Below are 18,883 nucleotides of genomic sequence, written 5' to 3'. Positions count from 1 at the left end.
ACCAACATGTCATTTGCACTTCAGCAAACTTACACTTGTACAAATGTAAGCAAATACAAGACTAAGGTGTAGGAATGTACTTTAATTGAGAGCACTTGACTAAAAGTCTGAATATACATACACAGCAAAGACACACGGTCACTTTAAAGGCCTGAGTAAATATGTGCTGTTATTGATGGCTGGAGCTGCCTTGCCTGTATTTTTCAACCATCCTACCATATGGCAGGTGCTTAGGCTGAGTTCACTGAACCTCAAAATCAGCAAAAAAAGTACTTTTAAAAACACATACATATTACGCAAGTGCTGATTTCCTGGCCATTGCAGGTTTATAACAGACAGGTTGCATAATATGCATTATATGAAATGTAGAAAAAAAAAACACTTCTAAACGAGGAACCTGCTTCATGTCTGTCATCGCATGCATTCATTCACAGAGTGACTGCAAGTCAATCTTGCACAAAACCAGCTCCATATATGGGAAACACAAGGTGTCAAAAATCAACATTTAAAAAACTCTTTGGTGGATATTAATTCATTCAATCTATGAGTTATGTTTAACGTTTAAGATCAATTATCAAATCAATTATGTAATTGAAAGTATATATTTCATAGAAATCGACTGCTCAACCTTTTTTGAAATAATTCATAGATAAACACAACACCTTTTGAAGGTTTTGTTTATGTCCCCCTTATGTATCCTGCTCAGTGGGGATGAGGGACGACAAACAACTTAAACAAACTCTGACGTGAAGAAACGGCACACAGTATACTGAGCAAGAGACTTGAAATATTTCTATTCATTCTATCGAGAATCGATTGAATATATTTGCATATACTAAACTAAGTAGGAATTTGGGATTAATGGTTTACTTCATTCTGATACATTTGCTTGCTATTGGACTACATTTCCCAGATTCCATCTCTGTAGCACATGAGTTGTGTCTTCAGTGAGTGAGTCTAGTGGCTGGTGACTGATGACTGCTAAACCCCAACACAAACAGGCCGAACTGCTGCTGGAGAGTAAATAAGCAAATTCTGCACCAGCAGCTCTGTGAAATAGGTAAATATGTATAGTGATGGCCTGAAAGGGATTCATTATTAGCCTATATAGTTTAAGCTACTATTAATGGAAAAAAGACAGCAACATCTTATGTAGCCCCAACAAGTTAACAACAACCTAACCAGGTTCACTTAAGGTGGACTGACCTATAACGTGTACCGGCTAGTTTTGCGCAGCATCTCCCCCCACCCCACCCCCATTGTAATGAGATGTGCGCCCTTGCCTTATGCTGTGATAACATTTGCTGAATATTTCTCCGTAGGGACTGTGATTCTTAATTTCTGGAAAATGTCGACTTCATATTTTGACAGGGTTATCATTTGTGCATTCTTTATGATTACACGGACTTTAAACTGACGTCATTACAAAAGAAACAGCTGTTTTGTGGGTCTCCTGCTGCCAACAGAGCAAATTTGCTGAATTACATCATGTCAAACATTTTGATAATTTCTATTAACTAAGCCTACAGAGTTTTCATAAATTAATCTTCATTTTATCACTGTATGACCTAATAGCCTTCAACCTTGTATCTCCAGGTTTAAGATCTCTGTTGTCAGACATGAGGGATTGCATGTAACATCACAAAGACACAAAATGACCTCACAACAATGACTCCTAACAGTAAAAATTTTAACAATGAGGTGAGTGAATTCAGCTGTTGAAAGGTGCAATAACATATAATGGAAATAAGATTGGGAGAGGAACATGCTCTCTCTTCTTCATTTATGGATGGCAGGGATTATCTATACAGCTGTGGGAGGAACAAAAGTGAACGAAGCATACTTTCAAACCTAGAAATCTGTGTGTGGGTGTGAATGTGTGTTTTAGTACGAGTGCACATGTATCTGTGCATTCGTTTGATTTTGATCCACCAACTGTCTTGGCTCCCACAGCACAGAGTGCAGCTTGTATCTTTATCTGAACTTGTGTTTCATCTTTAAATGTTTTTGATCAGTCTCTGTCACAACCTGTCTCTCCCCACATCCCTCTGCCTTGCTATCATTGTCAGGAAAAGCTAAAAATCTTGGGAAACTGCTGCAAAGTTTCAATCACAAAGGGAAACAAGACTAGATCATATCCTAATATATGGCTGGCCGTGTATGAAACGCTAGAGGGCTTTTCATTTATGTCGCCTGGTTACCATCAGACAAGGACATCGCGTCAAGTTTAAATTTATTTATTTGTATAGCCCTTTTACAACAGTAGTTGTAACTCAAGGTGCTATACACATAAGAAAAACATTAAAAATACTTTAAATACGTTGTACCAGATTTTAGGTGCAGACTATATGATGCTATTGTGAGAAGGGTTGAGTTTGAGTCTGAAATGTAAAAATAGCTGTGGTACATATAGTCATCATATGTGGTTGTGAAAAAAAGTGACATATTAACAGTCCTACAGCAAAAATTACAACAGCTTAATCTCCGCCTTGCTGTCGGTTGCTCTTTATACATCCATGGTCGGTTGGTGCAAAATGCATTCTGGGATACTTAGCTTCTGTGGCCTTTGGCCAGCTTTAGCCAGCTTTGGCCAACCTATGGTGTTACTTCATCACTGTCAGTCAGTTAGTCAGTAATGGACAGATGCGTTATGGGGTTGGCCCCGTTGTTGCGGTCCAGCCAAAAAGATCATAGCCAAATGCTGACTAGCAATACACTTCACTAAACATTATTCAATATTACGATTATAGCTCCTTAGTCAACATCTTGAGTAAATCAAAAAGCTTTTAAAATAAGGTTACTTTTTTAACCCCACTGTTTTGGGGGTCAGTGGTTGCATAAGACAATAGCTAACCCACAACCCTCTGGTGGAGATCTCATATAACACCATTGCACCATAGGATCGTGACCACAGATATCGACCTCAAATGTCACAGCCTTGGAAAGAAAGAAACCAAACAGTTTGTCTTGACAACACTGTTGTATTGCACTACAAGGAAAAACTGGATGTTTTAGGCAGACCAGAGGGCAAGTTGTAACTAAGTTTATGTGTAATGTAGCCTGCTGTGAGGTGCAAAGCTCTGGTCGTTTGAAGTTCAATGGCTGCTTGATTCCAATTATTTCAGTAATAAAAAAAGAAAATGATGTCAGCCTAATTTAGACAGCATGAAACATACAATCCAGATTTAACCAACAATGAGCAACACATTTTAAAGACCATTTGATTTTATAATGAAGAAAGATTGATGTTGGTTATGCAAGTTGAAAGTTTTGCAGCTATTTGATAATGCAAGATGGAAAAATGCTACTGAGGTAGATATTTCTGAAAGGAGAAAGCAAGACATGTGAATAGATCCTTAGTCCAGACTTCTGATGGTGCTGCCCTCGTAGCCTCATTCACCCTATATTCTACCTGTGCAAGTAAAGATACAGTACAGCAGATAGACCTATAATGAGAGTGAGCAACATTTCTGAACTCTATTTGTCTCTCATACAGTACCTGCCATCTGGAAACTCTATCAGCTTTAAGACCCAGGGTTCATTTTTACTGTAATCAACAACAGATTCTCAGCTGCAACAAGAAACTAAACTTTCATTTTAGGGGTTTTTCCTAAAGTGACTGGATGACTTATAAAACAAAACTGCAATCTATGTATGCAATCAATCAGTCTGATACCTGGCAACTGCATATATAACACAGCGTGACATTGCAATGAATTGCCTTAATGCCTTAATGTCATACTCACCTACATATTTATCATCGAGACTTAGACCTGAGGCTGTACTAAAGTTGTTTTGTGCTTTAGGAGTAACTGACAAAAGATATTCTACACATGAATATGAGAACCACAGATTCAGCAGCAAGCGGAGGCTTTTTTTTCATGGCCTGAAATGATGAGGAATGCAGTGGCTCAGCAGTCTTGCAGATATCTGACACCACTGTTGAGTAGAGCAGGAGAAAACTCCATTCATTTCCAGCTTCTGTATTTATTAACAGTAGATCTAGTATCAAAGCACAAGGGGGAAGGTATCCAGCCCTATACACACACTTCCAGTTTTCATAAAACACTGGGTTTCAATTACCTGTGGGCCGGGTATGAGGGGGGGAGGCGAAAACGGCACAAAACGACTTTCAAGAGCTAATGTTGACCTAAGGAACAACCTTGACTCCCTCCCAGCCTCTGAAAGGATCCCCTCATAGTATGAACGAAGCTATAGCCCACAGTTTGTGTGCACTCTAGGCTCCACTGATTTGGAGACACAGCAACCCTTGAGTGTGTGAAAGCCCACCCCTTAAAATACTGGTTTAACTCAATGGTCAGTTCTTGAGTGACAGAGAGGCACCTTTTTGGCTCCACAAGCTGATTTCTGTACACTTTTACTGCCACAATTTGTGCATGTGAATACTGTTCTTACTTCTGTTAATCTCTTCTGTCGGAATCGCTCTGTGACGACATTCAAAAGAACGGGGCGATAAGGTTGAAATGCTATACTATACAATACTAAGCCCCCATCTGAGTTTCCATATCTAAAAATATAGGATAAGGATAATTTCATGAGACGCTCATTAGTACTTTCTATGGTGAGCTAAAAGAATGTGGAGGATGGGGATTACTATGAGTGGATAATGTGTCTTCCATCTGCTCCTGCAACTTCTGCTTAAAAAAGACATTCAACTCTTGGCAAGCTTTCTGTGTCGTGTCTTTGGTGGTTCATTGACAAGAGTTATAAGGTTTTTCCTTCTTTATACAAGAAAACATGCTCTTGCTGAAACTGCAAATACCAGATTGGGAAACTGACAGTTTGAGCACAAGGAGGCTCAACACTAAACTGGGCTTTAATCCTTCTTCATATCAGAGACAGAATCCTTGCAGCAGCCAATACACATGATGCTGTCACGCTGGCAGGAATGATTGCTGATAAATTCTGCAAAGGAATTGTAGTTGAATCAAAACAGCTTTTGTGTGCTATTAACTAAGTATAAGACAAAGTCATTTCTAATACGATGAATGAGGAGCAGCATGTGTGTTCCAGGTGAAACAATAACTATAGATCAAGGGCTACAATAAGCTTCACAGCCCTCTATTTGTTTTTGTCTGTCAATGAGAGTCCAAAGAGACTAAGAGTCTACAGCCATGTTTACCCTCTTGATTTAGCATGTTAGCATTCTGACGTGCAAATTATCAATGATGGGAATGTCATTATTATTGAAGGTATTTGGTCATAAACCAAAAGTATAGTGCAAATTAAAAATTTGACCTGATGATGGCACTAGATGTAAAAGTTAAGGGATCACCAAAATGATTCATACTGAGGGAACATGTAACTAATTATATGGCAATCCATCCAATAGTTGTTGAGGTATTTCACTAAAAACCACAAATGTCAACCTGCTGGTGGCGCTAGAAGAAAGGTAAAGGGATCATCAAAGTCAGCAGACTTCATCATCAAGGGACCATGAATGTCTAAAAAAAATTAATGGCAATCCATCTGATAGTTGTTAAGATATTTAAGGCTCGACCAAATGGTGCACTGACCAACACTGCCATCACTAGCATGGCTAAAAACAAAAAAAAGCTGCACAAATAATCTGAAGAAATCCAAGACATAAACTAAGTTGTAGTTTTTGATCTTGGAGTTGACTCCGTTACTGGATAATTCATAACCTCTCTGAGCAAGCTCCTGCTGATATGAGCTCTAAGATCAACTTGTTTCCAGCCTGAAGACCAAGGCCTGAGACTATTGTAGGGGTATATTTTTTCCATTTGAAAGTAAAGCAGACATCCTGCACATCCATCATGCCATGCTGACGGCCAGACCTGCTTAATCTGCCAGTATTTCACTCCTGTAGTTTCTTTGGGCTTTCAGCCAGGCAGTCGGACATCACCTGTGGGATACCCCTGTTACCTTCCAGCTTTTCTACAGCTCAGATTTAGCAAAGAAACATAAGTGTTCAAGAAGGTAGAAAAGGGCCATTTTATAAGCATGAGAGAACTGTCTTGTTAAGTGACTCTTCATCCAATTTCACTCACTCCACCCTGCTTAAGTAAGCTGGGTGGAGCAGTGGAGATACATACTGCACATGGGTGGTGCCAGTGGGTCTTGGGGGAGCCTGAGGGGCTGACGGATCTGAGCTGGCCTCTCCAAAACAGAGAGGCAATCCTGGAGTTCATTTGTAATTCATAAAGGCTGATCTAGACTTGGAATGGAGACAAGTTAAACCCATGCTGGTCCATAGGGAGAGATTTGCTACACAGGACTGGGCACAACATGCATAGGGCTGACCTTGAGATGTAGGCATTCCGGCTGCAATATAAGTACAATATTTCCAGAAGTGACTGCAAATTATTTTTTCCTTCCGTACATACTATTCCATTAGAGGGCAAAGTTTAAACCAGCATCTGAACTGAGTAACAAGGCTGCTAGCTTAGCTTTGGTTAACATCTCTCCAATATAGTGTAAACTGAGGAGGCATCCTGGAGGATCCATTAAGCCATTATAATGAACCAACCTCTCTGAACCACTAACTTTGGCAGGAAATGGGTTTTTCCATTTTCTCCATGAGTTTCTCCTGCACTACTCTCTCCTCCTGAGCCAGCAACTCCCCCTGGCAAACTCTCATAAAACAGACAAATAAAATAGCTGCAATCATGCAGAGGGAGTGAGGACAGAATTAATAATTGTAAAATTTGCAGCACAGTTTTTGACAATACTTAGTTGAAATTTTTCTAACATTTTCATATTGCTCCTTTAGACTGAGCATTTATTTCCTGAGTTTTAGCTAACAGGAATTCGTGTGTTTTTAAGTATTATTCCAGGGAAACTAAATGCTACATCATAACATCAAGCAGCCATTGGTCTTTCCTGTTGATGTACTGCATGCTGCACCTACTTCAAACACAACCAACTAAAATAACAATCATTATTAACCATACTGTACCAATTGAAACAAAGGCCACGACACAAACTGTATCAAGCCAGTGCAACGGAAAATACTGCCTTGGCTTGAGACAGCAGGCTGGAAAAGTGGAGAAAGCTGAGCTCGCTTATAGGTCTGACCTAGATTCACTGCCCTGTCAAAGGCATATATTATCTAATCCAAGGTAAGAAAAACTTGATAACTGCGCTGGGCAGCACAGCCACAGCAGGACTCCTGTTGATGGACTACGGTGAATGACAGAAATCAGACGGAGATGAAGTTCTCCATTCATAGATCTATCACTGTTATACCTTTATGCAACAAATCTCATACAAAACAAGCTACATGCACACAATGCTGATACAAAATTACATTGCAATATGACAGTGTACAGAGATTTTCCACTCAATGCATTGAAAAACCCTAGTCCATGCTAGTTTAAATGTGCATGGCTTTAAAGGAAAATGTGTGTGTCACTGACTGTAGCTCAGAGCTCCATAAAAATCCACACAACGCTTTTATCATTACAAATGCAAAAGACACCTTTTAGTACCTCTAGCTCAGCACATTTACCACTTAGCTCTTTAATTCGCAGATCAATCTGTCAGAAACCATTAAAAGGTTTGTACTTATCCTGCTAGGGAATAGATGCTAAATGAAATGAGCTCTGAAATCTTCTTAGCACACACCTGGTCTTGTTAGTATTGGCAAAGGGATAAGGAGTGATGTCACCCAGCCAAATGCAGCAGCTTTAGCCTACTTCCATTGCAGGAGGTGTTGAGATTTCAGTTAAATGCTAGCTGTGCTGCTGGAAACAGTCTCCATAGCAAGATGTAAAGGGGGGCTTGTATTTACTTCTGATATCTCTGAAAGTGTCCGTTAGTGTATAATAAAACTGTCAAATGGCCTTAAGATGTGTTTTAAGAAGCCTGGAGTCTACTGTTTTGCTTTAACCTCGTGACAAATGCAACCAAACCAGAGATGAATGAATGATCTGAACTGAGAGTGGCAACAAAATATTGCTTGCATCAGAGAAGAGAATGAAACAAAGCAATAATAAATATGGAAACTAAGCTACAGAAATAACACCGAAGCCTGGAAATCATACTCATAATGAGACCATTGAAGTGCATGAGTTTCACATTCTGCATGGATCATCAACACACAGCTCAGCCGCCATAACCTTGCACAGTGGTCAGCTGAAATACAAAAGTGAAGGGGCCTCTACTTAAAAGCACAGGACCATGCAATTCAAGTTCATACATGTGCTTTGAGGAGAGCTCTCATATAAGGCCCCTGATAAAAGGACTTCAAGGTGTTGGAATATCCGCCTCACTGTGGCTCCCCATTGGGTTGAAATCCTACTGGAGCAGAGAGTGAAAACAAATACATGAACCCGAAGGCAGGACATGTGACACTTCAAAGTGTTCCTGCTCTATGGACCCTCTTCCTTAAGGCCAGTGTGGCATGGCATTTCACTCACACCCATCATGAAACCCAAGTCCAATTGCCTTCCTGGTCACCGTTTCCTCCTCCATCTCTCTTTCCCCGTCCTCCCTCTGAAGAACACATGAGTCCCATTACTGTTTTACTGTCTCACCACACCATTAAAACTGAATGTCAGACCCTGTTACTGGGCCCATACCTCTCCAGTCACTTGTGTGCCTCATATGACAAATTATCTTTGAAACAAAAGTGATTCGTGCAGGTGCTTTTAAGCTGCTTAGACATGGGTTCAGCAAAAATTGACGGTTTTAATAATAAATAACATATATACATATACAACTACCATATAACGAGCTTTTATGCTGTTCTGCTGTCTTAAAATATACAAAAACTATTTTAACCAGCTTTCATTTTCACTGCATTTCAAACAGATATATTGTATTTAATTTGATTCATATACATTTGCCTTTTTGTGTGTGTTAAGATCTTGGTAGCAACTATTCCCAGAATATCATGAAGTTGTGCTTCATGTCAGCATGCTACTGCCTCATTAAACATTCAGTATTGTCAAACTGAATGACATATACCCTAAAACATGGTCTTGGCCTTGTTTGCTAGCTTTTTCCAGCGGTTTAACAGCTGACTAAGGACTCTCTGCAGCTGGCATTTGTAAATCCGGCATGTCTTGCTGGCTTTCCATTAAAGTGAGGTGGAATAATTAATACGAGTCTGGAAGACATTCCTCTTGCTAGAGGCAACATTCTGGACCCCAGCCTAAACCAACAGTGGGAAAAAACAGAGCTGACTGCAGGCCAAAGTGAGCCTCCAGATGGGGCTAAGTTACAGCTAGCAAGCTGTGGACAAAGGAGGTGAGAGGGTTGAGATAGGGAAACTGCCAGGGCAGAAAGTTTGAGGAACCAGGAGAGAAAGACTGGATCATGAAAATGTGTTTGTTTCAGTCCTCTGTGTTTGGCTGACAGCATAAACAATGCATGTCGTGTGTATGTTTTGCTGTCTGTCCATTCTTGCTCAACATGTTTTTGTCATGCATTTGTTTTGGTTACTCACCACTCTCGCTCTTTTCAATGACGTCCACCACCTCACCCGCTTGAAGGCTGATTTCTGCAGGCTCTTGTTTCTCGTAGCTGGACACCACCACATACTGTTCCAGGAGCATGGGATCCGAAGCATCCAGACCTGGAGTTGATGGGAAAAAACATGCTGTCAGCCAGCTGCCAGCCATAGGTCCCCGAGAACGACTGCTGGGCACTCGTTGTGCCATAGGCCAATTTGTCAGTAGAGCTCAGCCAATCACAATATTCACAGGGCTCAGTGCATCTTCCTGGGTGTCTAGCCATAGAGATACATCCCCCTCCAGCCCAACATCAAGGGCAACGGAGATGCTGAAAGTCTAGAAAAAGAACCTCCTTCCAAAAAGTGAAGGATCAGGCGGTCAACTGCAGAAAATCCATTCTGTGTTACAGAAAGGGCCTCATCCTCATTGTCCAACAAAGCTGAAACCAGATCAGTAGATGATGGTAGAAACATTAACACAGTGGGAATGAGAGCCACAACCAGAAAGCAGAAGAAGCCGTAGCAGTGAGAGAAAAGTGTGCTAAAGCCAGTTGAGGACAGGACAGTAGAATGGAAGAAAGAAATGGTTTCCCTTGGAAAATAAACCATCTGCTAAAAAGCCTCCTTCTCCTCAGTTGGGGCTGGAGCTGGAGGAAGAGTAGGGGGTTGTGTACGCCAATCATAAGAGTCGGCACTAGAGGCCTTAAATAGAACCAGATGAAGGGGCTGGAGCTGTGCTCAGAGGGATGGCCCTCTGTCTCCATGAAACACTAGAGCTCTGACTACAGCGTGCAGCCCAGCCAATGGAAACCTTCCTTTCTCTACTTCACTGGGTTAACCATATAAGCACTAGCAGTGACTTAGTTCTTTCACAGTTTGTGCTTATTTTCATAATTTGATCTCATCCATTACTTAACCAGAGTATTTTTCACTTTAACTAAATACAGGAATATCTTCTTAAGACAGAACCAGATGTTTTTATTTGTGAAGATACTTCAGATAAAGAACATCCCAGTCCCAGATACATCACAAACATCCACAACATTTTCCCCCCACATGATTAACTGAGCCCGGCTGAAACCTTAATCATGAAAAATCCTTAAAAACAAGCGTAGCTGAATGAACTAAAGCACATCTAACAAGCGTCAGCTGGAATCCAGACACAACCCCAGCTGACATTCAGTTCACACATTAACAACAGCTTCTGCCGAACCATTGAGTTCAAAGCTCCTAACAGAAGGAGGTTACTATATGCACACACTTTAGATTAAATCTCTTTATCCAAATATTGCTGCTGCTTATGTACTGGATATTTCCTCCAGTTGATGTGACAATGTACTTTTATGGTTTATGTTTGAATAAAAGTAAAGGATCTTCAAACATAGTAGAGATCACAATTTCTATTTATAGTCACAGTGCTCGATACGCTGATTTTTACAAACTGCCATCAGTTACCATAGTAAGTGAAAAGAAAATTTAAATATGTGAACTCTTGACTCACATGATAAACAAATATTTCTAGAAAAAAATAATGTCACAAGGAGAAGAGAAAAGTCAAGTTAGTCCAAATAAAACATTTTCTGGAAAGAGGAAATACGCTTCATCCTGAGGATGGAAAAATAAGAACAGTTCAGTCCAATAGATGGAAGGTTTGAGGCTTAGATAAGAAATGATTGAGACAGTTTGGATTAAGCTGCCATTTCTGCAAAGAGCTGACCTGACAGTCCCCCAGACTAGAGATTAACATTTCTCTAAATCAGGATAATATTTTGCATTCAATTTGGGAACCGAATTTGAAATGTCAAGGAGCTAATAACTTATGAAGATGAACTAAGCACCATTAGCATCTCAGATTTTAAAACTGCCAAAGAGTCTGACACTGGATTACTGCGGTCACGTTCACATTATTTGTGCAAGATGTTTTGTCAGACCACAAAGTTGGGTGCAGAAACACTGGAAAGAACATATTATTTAAATTCTGGGTACAACCTTCTTGTTCTTCAAAGCACAATATGACAGCATTTATTTTAGTTACGGCATACAGCGGTATTTCTTTTGACACAATTCTCGGAAATTTATGGTTGAGTGGTTTGTTTTAACTCACTGATCAATTAACACTGATTACTAGGGTCGACTCAACAAGGACATGACTGCCGCGATGCTATAACTATTACAGGATTTTTTTGCCACTGATAAAAGTGAAAAAGTAGTAGTAGTAAAATGTTGTAGGCTGCAAAGATGGTAAAGGTATGAGACAAAGTATGGGAATCTGAGTGCATGTAAATCAATTTCCCAGCTTATGGTCCTAGCTTGTCTAGATTTACAGATTTATTAGTATGCACAACATTATCGGAGTGCATTTTAAATTAGCTACTCTTTACTTTTTCATGACCAGTAATTTTACCTCTATTCGACTACCCACCTGTATAAGAGACGCAACAAACTGCAACACCGTGGATTTATTTCCTTACTTAATGCTGAATTAGGCCATGAAATAAAATAATAACCTGTCTGAAACCCAATTTCACACATGCTATCTTCGACATTGTCTTATCAAAAACATCACACGTCAACAATATGATTTCAAGACAGATGGACATAAAACCCAGCACGTTGTGATCTCATAAAACCATAATTTATGTCAAATGATGTAAACTGCGGTATCCGAAACCCACAATTAACTACTGCCGGTGTTTAACAGTAAATCTGAGACCTGAGGTGAGTGAATAAAGACTTTGTCAGCAAAGTCAATAGGCCTGAAAAACAAAAGCTAATATTTCAGCATTGTTCAGGAAATGAAATGTTTTGCAACAGCAGGAAGATAGAGCCAGCACAAGAGCACGTGTGAGAAAAAGGAGGTGAAACAGCTTCAGACAGGATAGGTCTAATTTCAGATGAACTCTGTACAAGGAGTATAAAACGAGCTGTATAAATTTCTGTGTACATATCGAGGTTTTAATGAAACGCATCAGCAAGTGTTATAGAGTGTGCGAGCTTGGATGTGTGTTTTTGTTTATATATGTGTATTATATGTGTATGCACAGTGCAGACCATAAGAATTTATGGGCTTTGAAAAGAAAAGTATTTTCTTCTTGGCTTCCATCAGATAGCCCTATTAGCCACTCATTGTGTTTATATCTCTCCTCACTCAGATTTATACATGTGCTTCCTGCTCCCACCCCTGCACTCCCAGACGTCCTAACTCCATCCAACCTTCCGCCCCACCCCCACTCACCCATCATCAGCTCCATCCAAAGATGATGACAGTTGGAAACTTTGCAATAATTCATCACCAAGAGGAGGAAACCAGGGAGTCGAGGAATTTTATTTTGTGAGAGATTTTTTTGGGATCAAGCTTTTTAGCTGATAGCATAGTTGGCATTAGCTGTTATTTCACGGTGCCATAATTTGAACCCCGGGGTAACTTTATGAGAGCAGATTTGGGTTGAGAGGAGCAACATTTGGCAAAGTGCAATGCCTTTGTTTGGCTCATCAGCAGCAGATGTGCAGTTGGATTAGAAAAGGACACAGGACTGCTGTTCAATGTAGTACAGATGTACTCATGTCATTGAATCAGTATGTGGCCCTGAGGGAGAAGGGGCAGACCACAAACAAATAGTACAGAAACTTTCCCCAAAATCATCTTACAGTAAGGCAGCCTTTACAAGCCTGATAAAAGCTGTTAAATATCTTGGTATGTTCAATTGATCTCAGTATTTTAGGTCCAGCATCAATGTTACGAAAGCCAGGAGCACCATAAAAGTAGATTCAAATATTTCAAGGCTCCCTGTGGAGTTTTGTTGTTGTTGTTGTTGTTGTTGTTGTAAACAAACAAAGTTATGTTTACATTCACTGTTTCTGACCAAAATGCATTGTGTGCTTTTTCCTTATAAAATATTTGCAGAGCCAAGATTTGTCAGAATTTGAAACCTCCATGTTTGCTTGCTAACAATCTTCTTCCTTGCCTTTGCTGGTGTATTGCTACATTTCTTGTAACATTACCACCGCCACCTGTCAATCAGTTGAATACATAAAACCATCACAGGACTGTGAATCATGTTACCCACATGCACCTGAATGTGCATCCTTGTGCACATGCACACAACACTCGCTCGTAAAAACATTGCTTCATAACACTACTGGACGTACGAAACTCCATAGCAATATGTCCTCAAAATTAAACGACCAAATACGTCGTATGACCATGCACTTCAGAACACATAGGAGCGTTTTCTAATATTGCACCTCTATTGGCAGTAATTGACAGGACAACGTATTTGTCAGTGCTTTCCAAACCGTTACAAATCACTATTAAAAAATAAAGATGTTTGATGATGTGACACCGCTGTGGTTAAGGTCTGATTAGGTTTAGACACAAAAACCACTTAGTTAGTTTTAGGGAAAGATCATGGTTTGAGTTAAAATGATCACTTTGTTAAGATTTGAGAAACATGATGTGGGTTAAGTTACTACTTCCTCAAAGTTTGGCGACCTTTGTCGTCATGGCAATAGTAAACACCACAGGGTTAAAGTTAGGGGACGATCATAGCTACGGTTTTTAAAAAACTGTCCTGTCTCGTGGTTGGGAATGGAAAATAAACAGTGGTCTCCTGCAGAAAAGTCCAAAGTCCACCTTTTGCAACCATCCACCCAACCCGCCACCTCCGAATGAGAAAAATTGTCAACTTATATAGACGTCATCTGAACTGCACCACTTCTCAAGGTAATGATTACTACGGCCGCTTGATGGCATCCATCACTCAAACGTAACTGTAAGTTGTTTTTGGCTGACTGACATTACAACCTACTGTGTCGTTTTTCTTGGGAGGACAGGCTCCTCCATAGGGTACCTTTAACTTCAGTAGTTCCCGTTGCACTGGGTGTTATTGATACGGAGGGATTTGAGGGTTTAGAAGGAAACTGTTAAAAGGGTATTCCACTGATTTAGCATTGCACTCATATAGCATTGTTGGACTCGCTATGGACAGCTTTTAAAAAAGTATCAAAACTCATGCAGCAGAACCAGAGATATCTTTTTTATTCCATACAGTCTTCTTCTATCTTATAACCTGGGGCCTACATTACCCACAATGCAACTCGACTTGATTCACTCAACTGAACAGACTTGGTTGTATTATGCTAGTAGCAGCTAGCTTCAAGCAGACATGAGGAGTGGGATACAGAGGTCTGGTCTAAATCCACAACACCAGATTGTTTTTCATTTTCAAACTTGTGGACTTCCACCCCAACCGACGTTCAGTCGATCAGTTGACGTAATTTACTGTATCAGACTTTGCACAGCTCCTTTTGGATACACAAAAGGCTTTATAAAACTTTTTTCATATATAATAGTAGTAATAATAGCAGTGGTACTCCAGAAAAAAATATAAACATACTTTGTGTACTACATGTTCCTGTAGAAACTCTGACGCCTTCAACATTTGACAACTAGTATGTGAAGAAAAAGCAAGTGAATTAAAGACCATAACTTATCCCTAAGACTTTAGTGACACCCTGTATAAAATTACCAAAAATTATTCATTAATTTGATTTCTGCACACATTCATTACAGATTTTTTCTGGCTTGAGCTCGGTGTTTTGAGCAAGAAGCTTAAGTGCTGCATCCGGAGTGGGAGGGTTTCCAGGATGGAATCCACTGTGACAAACGGTCACTTATCAGAAACAGAGCGGCCTGTATTGGATCTGCTCCATGATGTAGGGGGCAGAGTTTCAAAACTGCCTGTGTTGAAGCTCTGCTTTGACTGTATGCTAACTTTATAGTTATGTTAAAGTGGACGGCAATATTCTCAACTTTAGCGATATCTACCAAAAAAAGCAAAAATGCACATTTGATTTAAACCTGGTTTAACCCACAAAATGAATCTTTCTGATACTGTAAGACTCATCATTGTGCAAAAGCCCAAAAAGGCAGGAATTCGCTATTCAATAGCTGTTCATTGAGAATGAAGCTGCTGAAACACAGTTCAGTTGTTAAAGTGATTTCGGAGCACTCATTTGCCTTAATGATTTCCTATGCCAATTTAAAATCTTATCCATCTGCAAACACAAACAAACACACGGACCTCTTGACCCACCCACCATCTCTCAAACTCAGTTAACCATTTGTATCCCACAAAGCATGCACACACACACACACACACACCCACATACAGTATGTAAACACCCACAAAAACACAACCTCATGCACACATACACACACGCTATAGGACTCCAGAGACCTGCAGCTCAAATAAAGACAGCAAGTCTGCACACATTTATTTAACCTTTATTTAACCAGGAAGTCCCATAAGATTAAAATCTCTTTTTTGAGGGAAAAGCACACTCCCTCACTCTGTGCGCAACACTGAAATGGTTTCCACTTGCCACGTAAACCTCCTCTCCTCTCCATCTGCTTTTCACATGCACTACACCCCCGTGCGCTCTGTTTCTTTCTCTCTCCTACTCAATTTCTAACTGTCTTCTGCACATCTCACTTTCTCAACTGCACATTAAATACAGATTATGACTAATGCTCTAAAGATGATCAGACCCTCATGATCCAGAACATCCTAAAAAGTATGTGTTTATTTAGAAAAAAAACTAGTAAGCAGTGGCTGACCCTAAAAATTTTTTATGCATGCTAGTATTAAGTACTAAAAAGATGTTTCCTTTTAGGGTTTGGTTTTGGACAACTCCTTGCATGTACTGTCTTTCTTTGAACCTTATGTAGATAGTGGCCTGGCTATGACGCTGCGTCAATCATGTAGACTGCTTCAACCTCATAGCGCTCTTGAAGTGGAAGTCACAGTTGGAAGATTATAATAGAGATATGAGACAGACTCCTACTGAAAACATAAGACTGATGAAATTCTTTTCACTGGTCTCCATCATCTTGTGAAAAAAGACAAATCTCCAATTAAGAGCAATAATGACGGAGTTTGACTGAGACAAAGAAGCAAGAGAGTCATGATGGTGATGATAATGATGACAACATTGTCATGAAGACAGAGATTATGATGAGACAAACAGTGATCAATCTCAGCTGTTCAGATACTCTAGGATTTCCTCTGCTTGCCAGGTAAACAGAGTTCCTCGTCGAACCTCTAACCGCTCGCAGTTTTGTGGGCAGGGGCTCAGTAAACTCTTATGGGAGACCAGCACCATGTAATTATGGAAACCATAAGATGCAGCTACAGCACAAATTCACCGCAGACTCAGTTCACTTTATCTGCTGTCCTGCTTTAAAAGAGAAAGATCAATCTTTCATCTGCATTAACCGCTAATGCCCAGCGTGCTACGGGCTACGGTGAAGGTTTGGAGATCAAGTATGGAGGGCTTGTACAGTATGTGCTCCATGTTGACTGTGGACAGTAAATTATCATAAGCACCAGACATTAAGCATGTAATTAGTGTTTTCATTGGTAGATTTGATCCCATTGAATAATGTATTGTAAGCATAAATATGTGTACATTTTAAAAACTACATAGCTGATAACATAATTATAATCAAACCACTCAGAGTAAAACAGCTGAAACTGTGCATGCAAATGAGAAGGACTATACAGTATGACAAACTTTCCAGGCAGCTGATAGGAATATAACTGGAAACCAATCTAATATCTTGCACAGGCTGAATGTAGGCTACTTGACACACACACACAGCTGAAATAAGACAATTTTTCCATTTCACCATGTAGCTGGAATTCCCTCTTACGTAAAGCCTCGATACCATGGAACACATAATGAAATTAAGTTGGGGTCTTATTTCGTTTTGGTGGCAACTCCGGCACGGCCTTTCCTCAAAATAGGTCGCCCACAAAAAATTTACTTTCAGGTCACTTAATCGGACTTCATTGCCAAGCTATGTCATACGTAACTGTGGGATGGCCACAGCAACTTTGCATCTGATTGCAAGACTAACGTGTAATTTAGTAATGCATGTGGGTATTCTAAGACTGCATGCGTGCAAGTACACGCACACAGACACAAATACACAACACTTGCACAGCTGTTCACTAAACCCCTCTCATACTTTTCCTGCTGCCTCCTACGCCCGTATCCCCATGCTCAGCTGAGTCACTCAGTCTTTCTGTCTGCCTTGCATTCACACACACATACAAATAAATTAAACATACACACACACACAAAACACTCCAACAGCCAACGTTGGCAGGGCAAATTCAGAGCATAGAGGCACAAACAGGTGGTCCCCCCCACATAACATTGTTTTTTAACCATTTCATCATAATACAGAAGTCTGGGGTCAGGATGCGTGTTTGAAGAACAGAACCAACATGTTGTCATACGATGTATCATGTGAAAAGAGTAAAGACACAATAAAAATAGACAGAGCATAGGATAACTGTATCTCAGATTCTAACGACAGAGGTAAAACAAATTGAAGATTCTTACCTGATTTGCGTTTGCCGGAGCCGCCACAGTCTCTAAAAAAGAAGCAACACCAGAGAGGCATGGTCAGTATAAGTGTGTGTGTGTGTGTGTGTGTGTGTGTGTGTGTGTGTGTGTGTGTCTGCAAGAGGTCAGAGCATTAATACAGCTTGATCAATCCAGTACAGCTGAATCTCTGTCTGGGACCATCCAAATGCAGTTGGCACACAAGTACCAGCCAAACCCTCGTGGAGAATGCACGCAGAACTTGACCCGCCAGCAAGGGGAGGGAGGCAGGGTGGGATACAACATACAGTACGGGTGGGTGGAGGACCACAGTAAGTGTGTCAAGGACAGTAACAAAGGAAGTCACCAAATCTGTTAGTCCATGTACTGCCATGTGTGTATGAATATCTGTTAAAATTGTATTAGTAGTTGATAACAGTATCATATAACTTGGTAAGTCCCATTCATGTTTGGATGTGAGAGCATCTTTCTGTTCAAAAGCACTGAAGACTGAATGGATGAGCGTTAGTGTCAATGAAGCTGCTCTGTGCTTTGACATCCATCAGGATGTGACAAAGGTCACAAAACTTTGACAACCACTGATTTAGAGGCAAACAAAACATTCATATTTGGTATGGACTGGAATGATGCGCATGGGATAAATACATAAAAATTCATGCATTAAAGTGATGTCAGTTCAGTTTAAGGGGCTCATGCTTCATTTACTGTAACGCAGGTACATACATGATGATACTTCACACAATTATGTTATCCAATTTGATATGAATAAGAAAGGCTTTTGGGCCTTTCTAAGAAACATCCTAATAAGAAAGGACGTTTCGGGCAAGATGCCCTTCTTCAGCTTGCGTTCTGGCAATTTACACATTGTGTAAATTGCTGTGTGCTGTCCTAGCCTTTCTTATACATTTTCACTACTTTAAGGTTTCAGCACCCTGCCTTATTATTATCAGTCGAGCGCATTGTATCATATTTTTCATATCCAATTCCATATACAATGGAAATGAATAAATATTTCAAAACTGACCTAAA

General features: G+C 40.1%; 1 protein-coding gene across 2 annotated transcripts in view; it reads right to left on the bottom strand.

Moving 5' to 3' along the window:
- Nucleotides 1-18,883, bottom strand: part of sh3pxd2ab (SH3 and PX domains 2Ab) — a 49,434-nt gene that overhangs the window by 12,278 nt on the left and 18,273 nt on the right. For both annotated transcript variants that reach the window (XM_067610313.1, XM_067610314.1), the window contains exons 6-7: nt 17,852-17,883; nt 9,434-9,562 (exon numbers count right to left, since the gene is read on the bottom strand). In XM_067610313.1, coding sequence (XP_067466414.1) covers nt 9,434-9,562; nt 17,852-17,883 — 161 coding nt within the window. The remainder of the gene's footprint in view (nt 1-9,433; nt 9,563-17,851; nt 17,884-18,883) is intronic.

Source organism: Thunnus thynnus, chromosome 14, assembly GCF_963924715.1.
Source record: "Thunnus thynnus chromosome 14, fThuThy2.1, whole genome shotgun sequence".
Lineage (NCBI taxonomy): Eukaryota > Metazoa > Chordata > Actinopteri > Scombriformes > Scombridae > Thunnus > Thunnus thynnus.
This window is presented reverse-complemented; position numbering and strand designations above follow the sequence as displayed.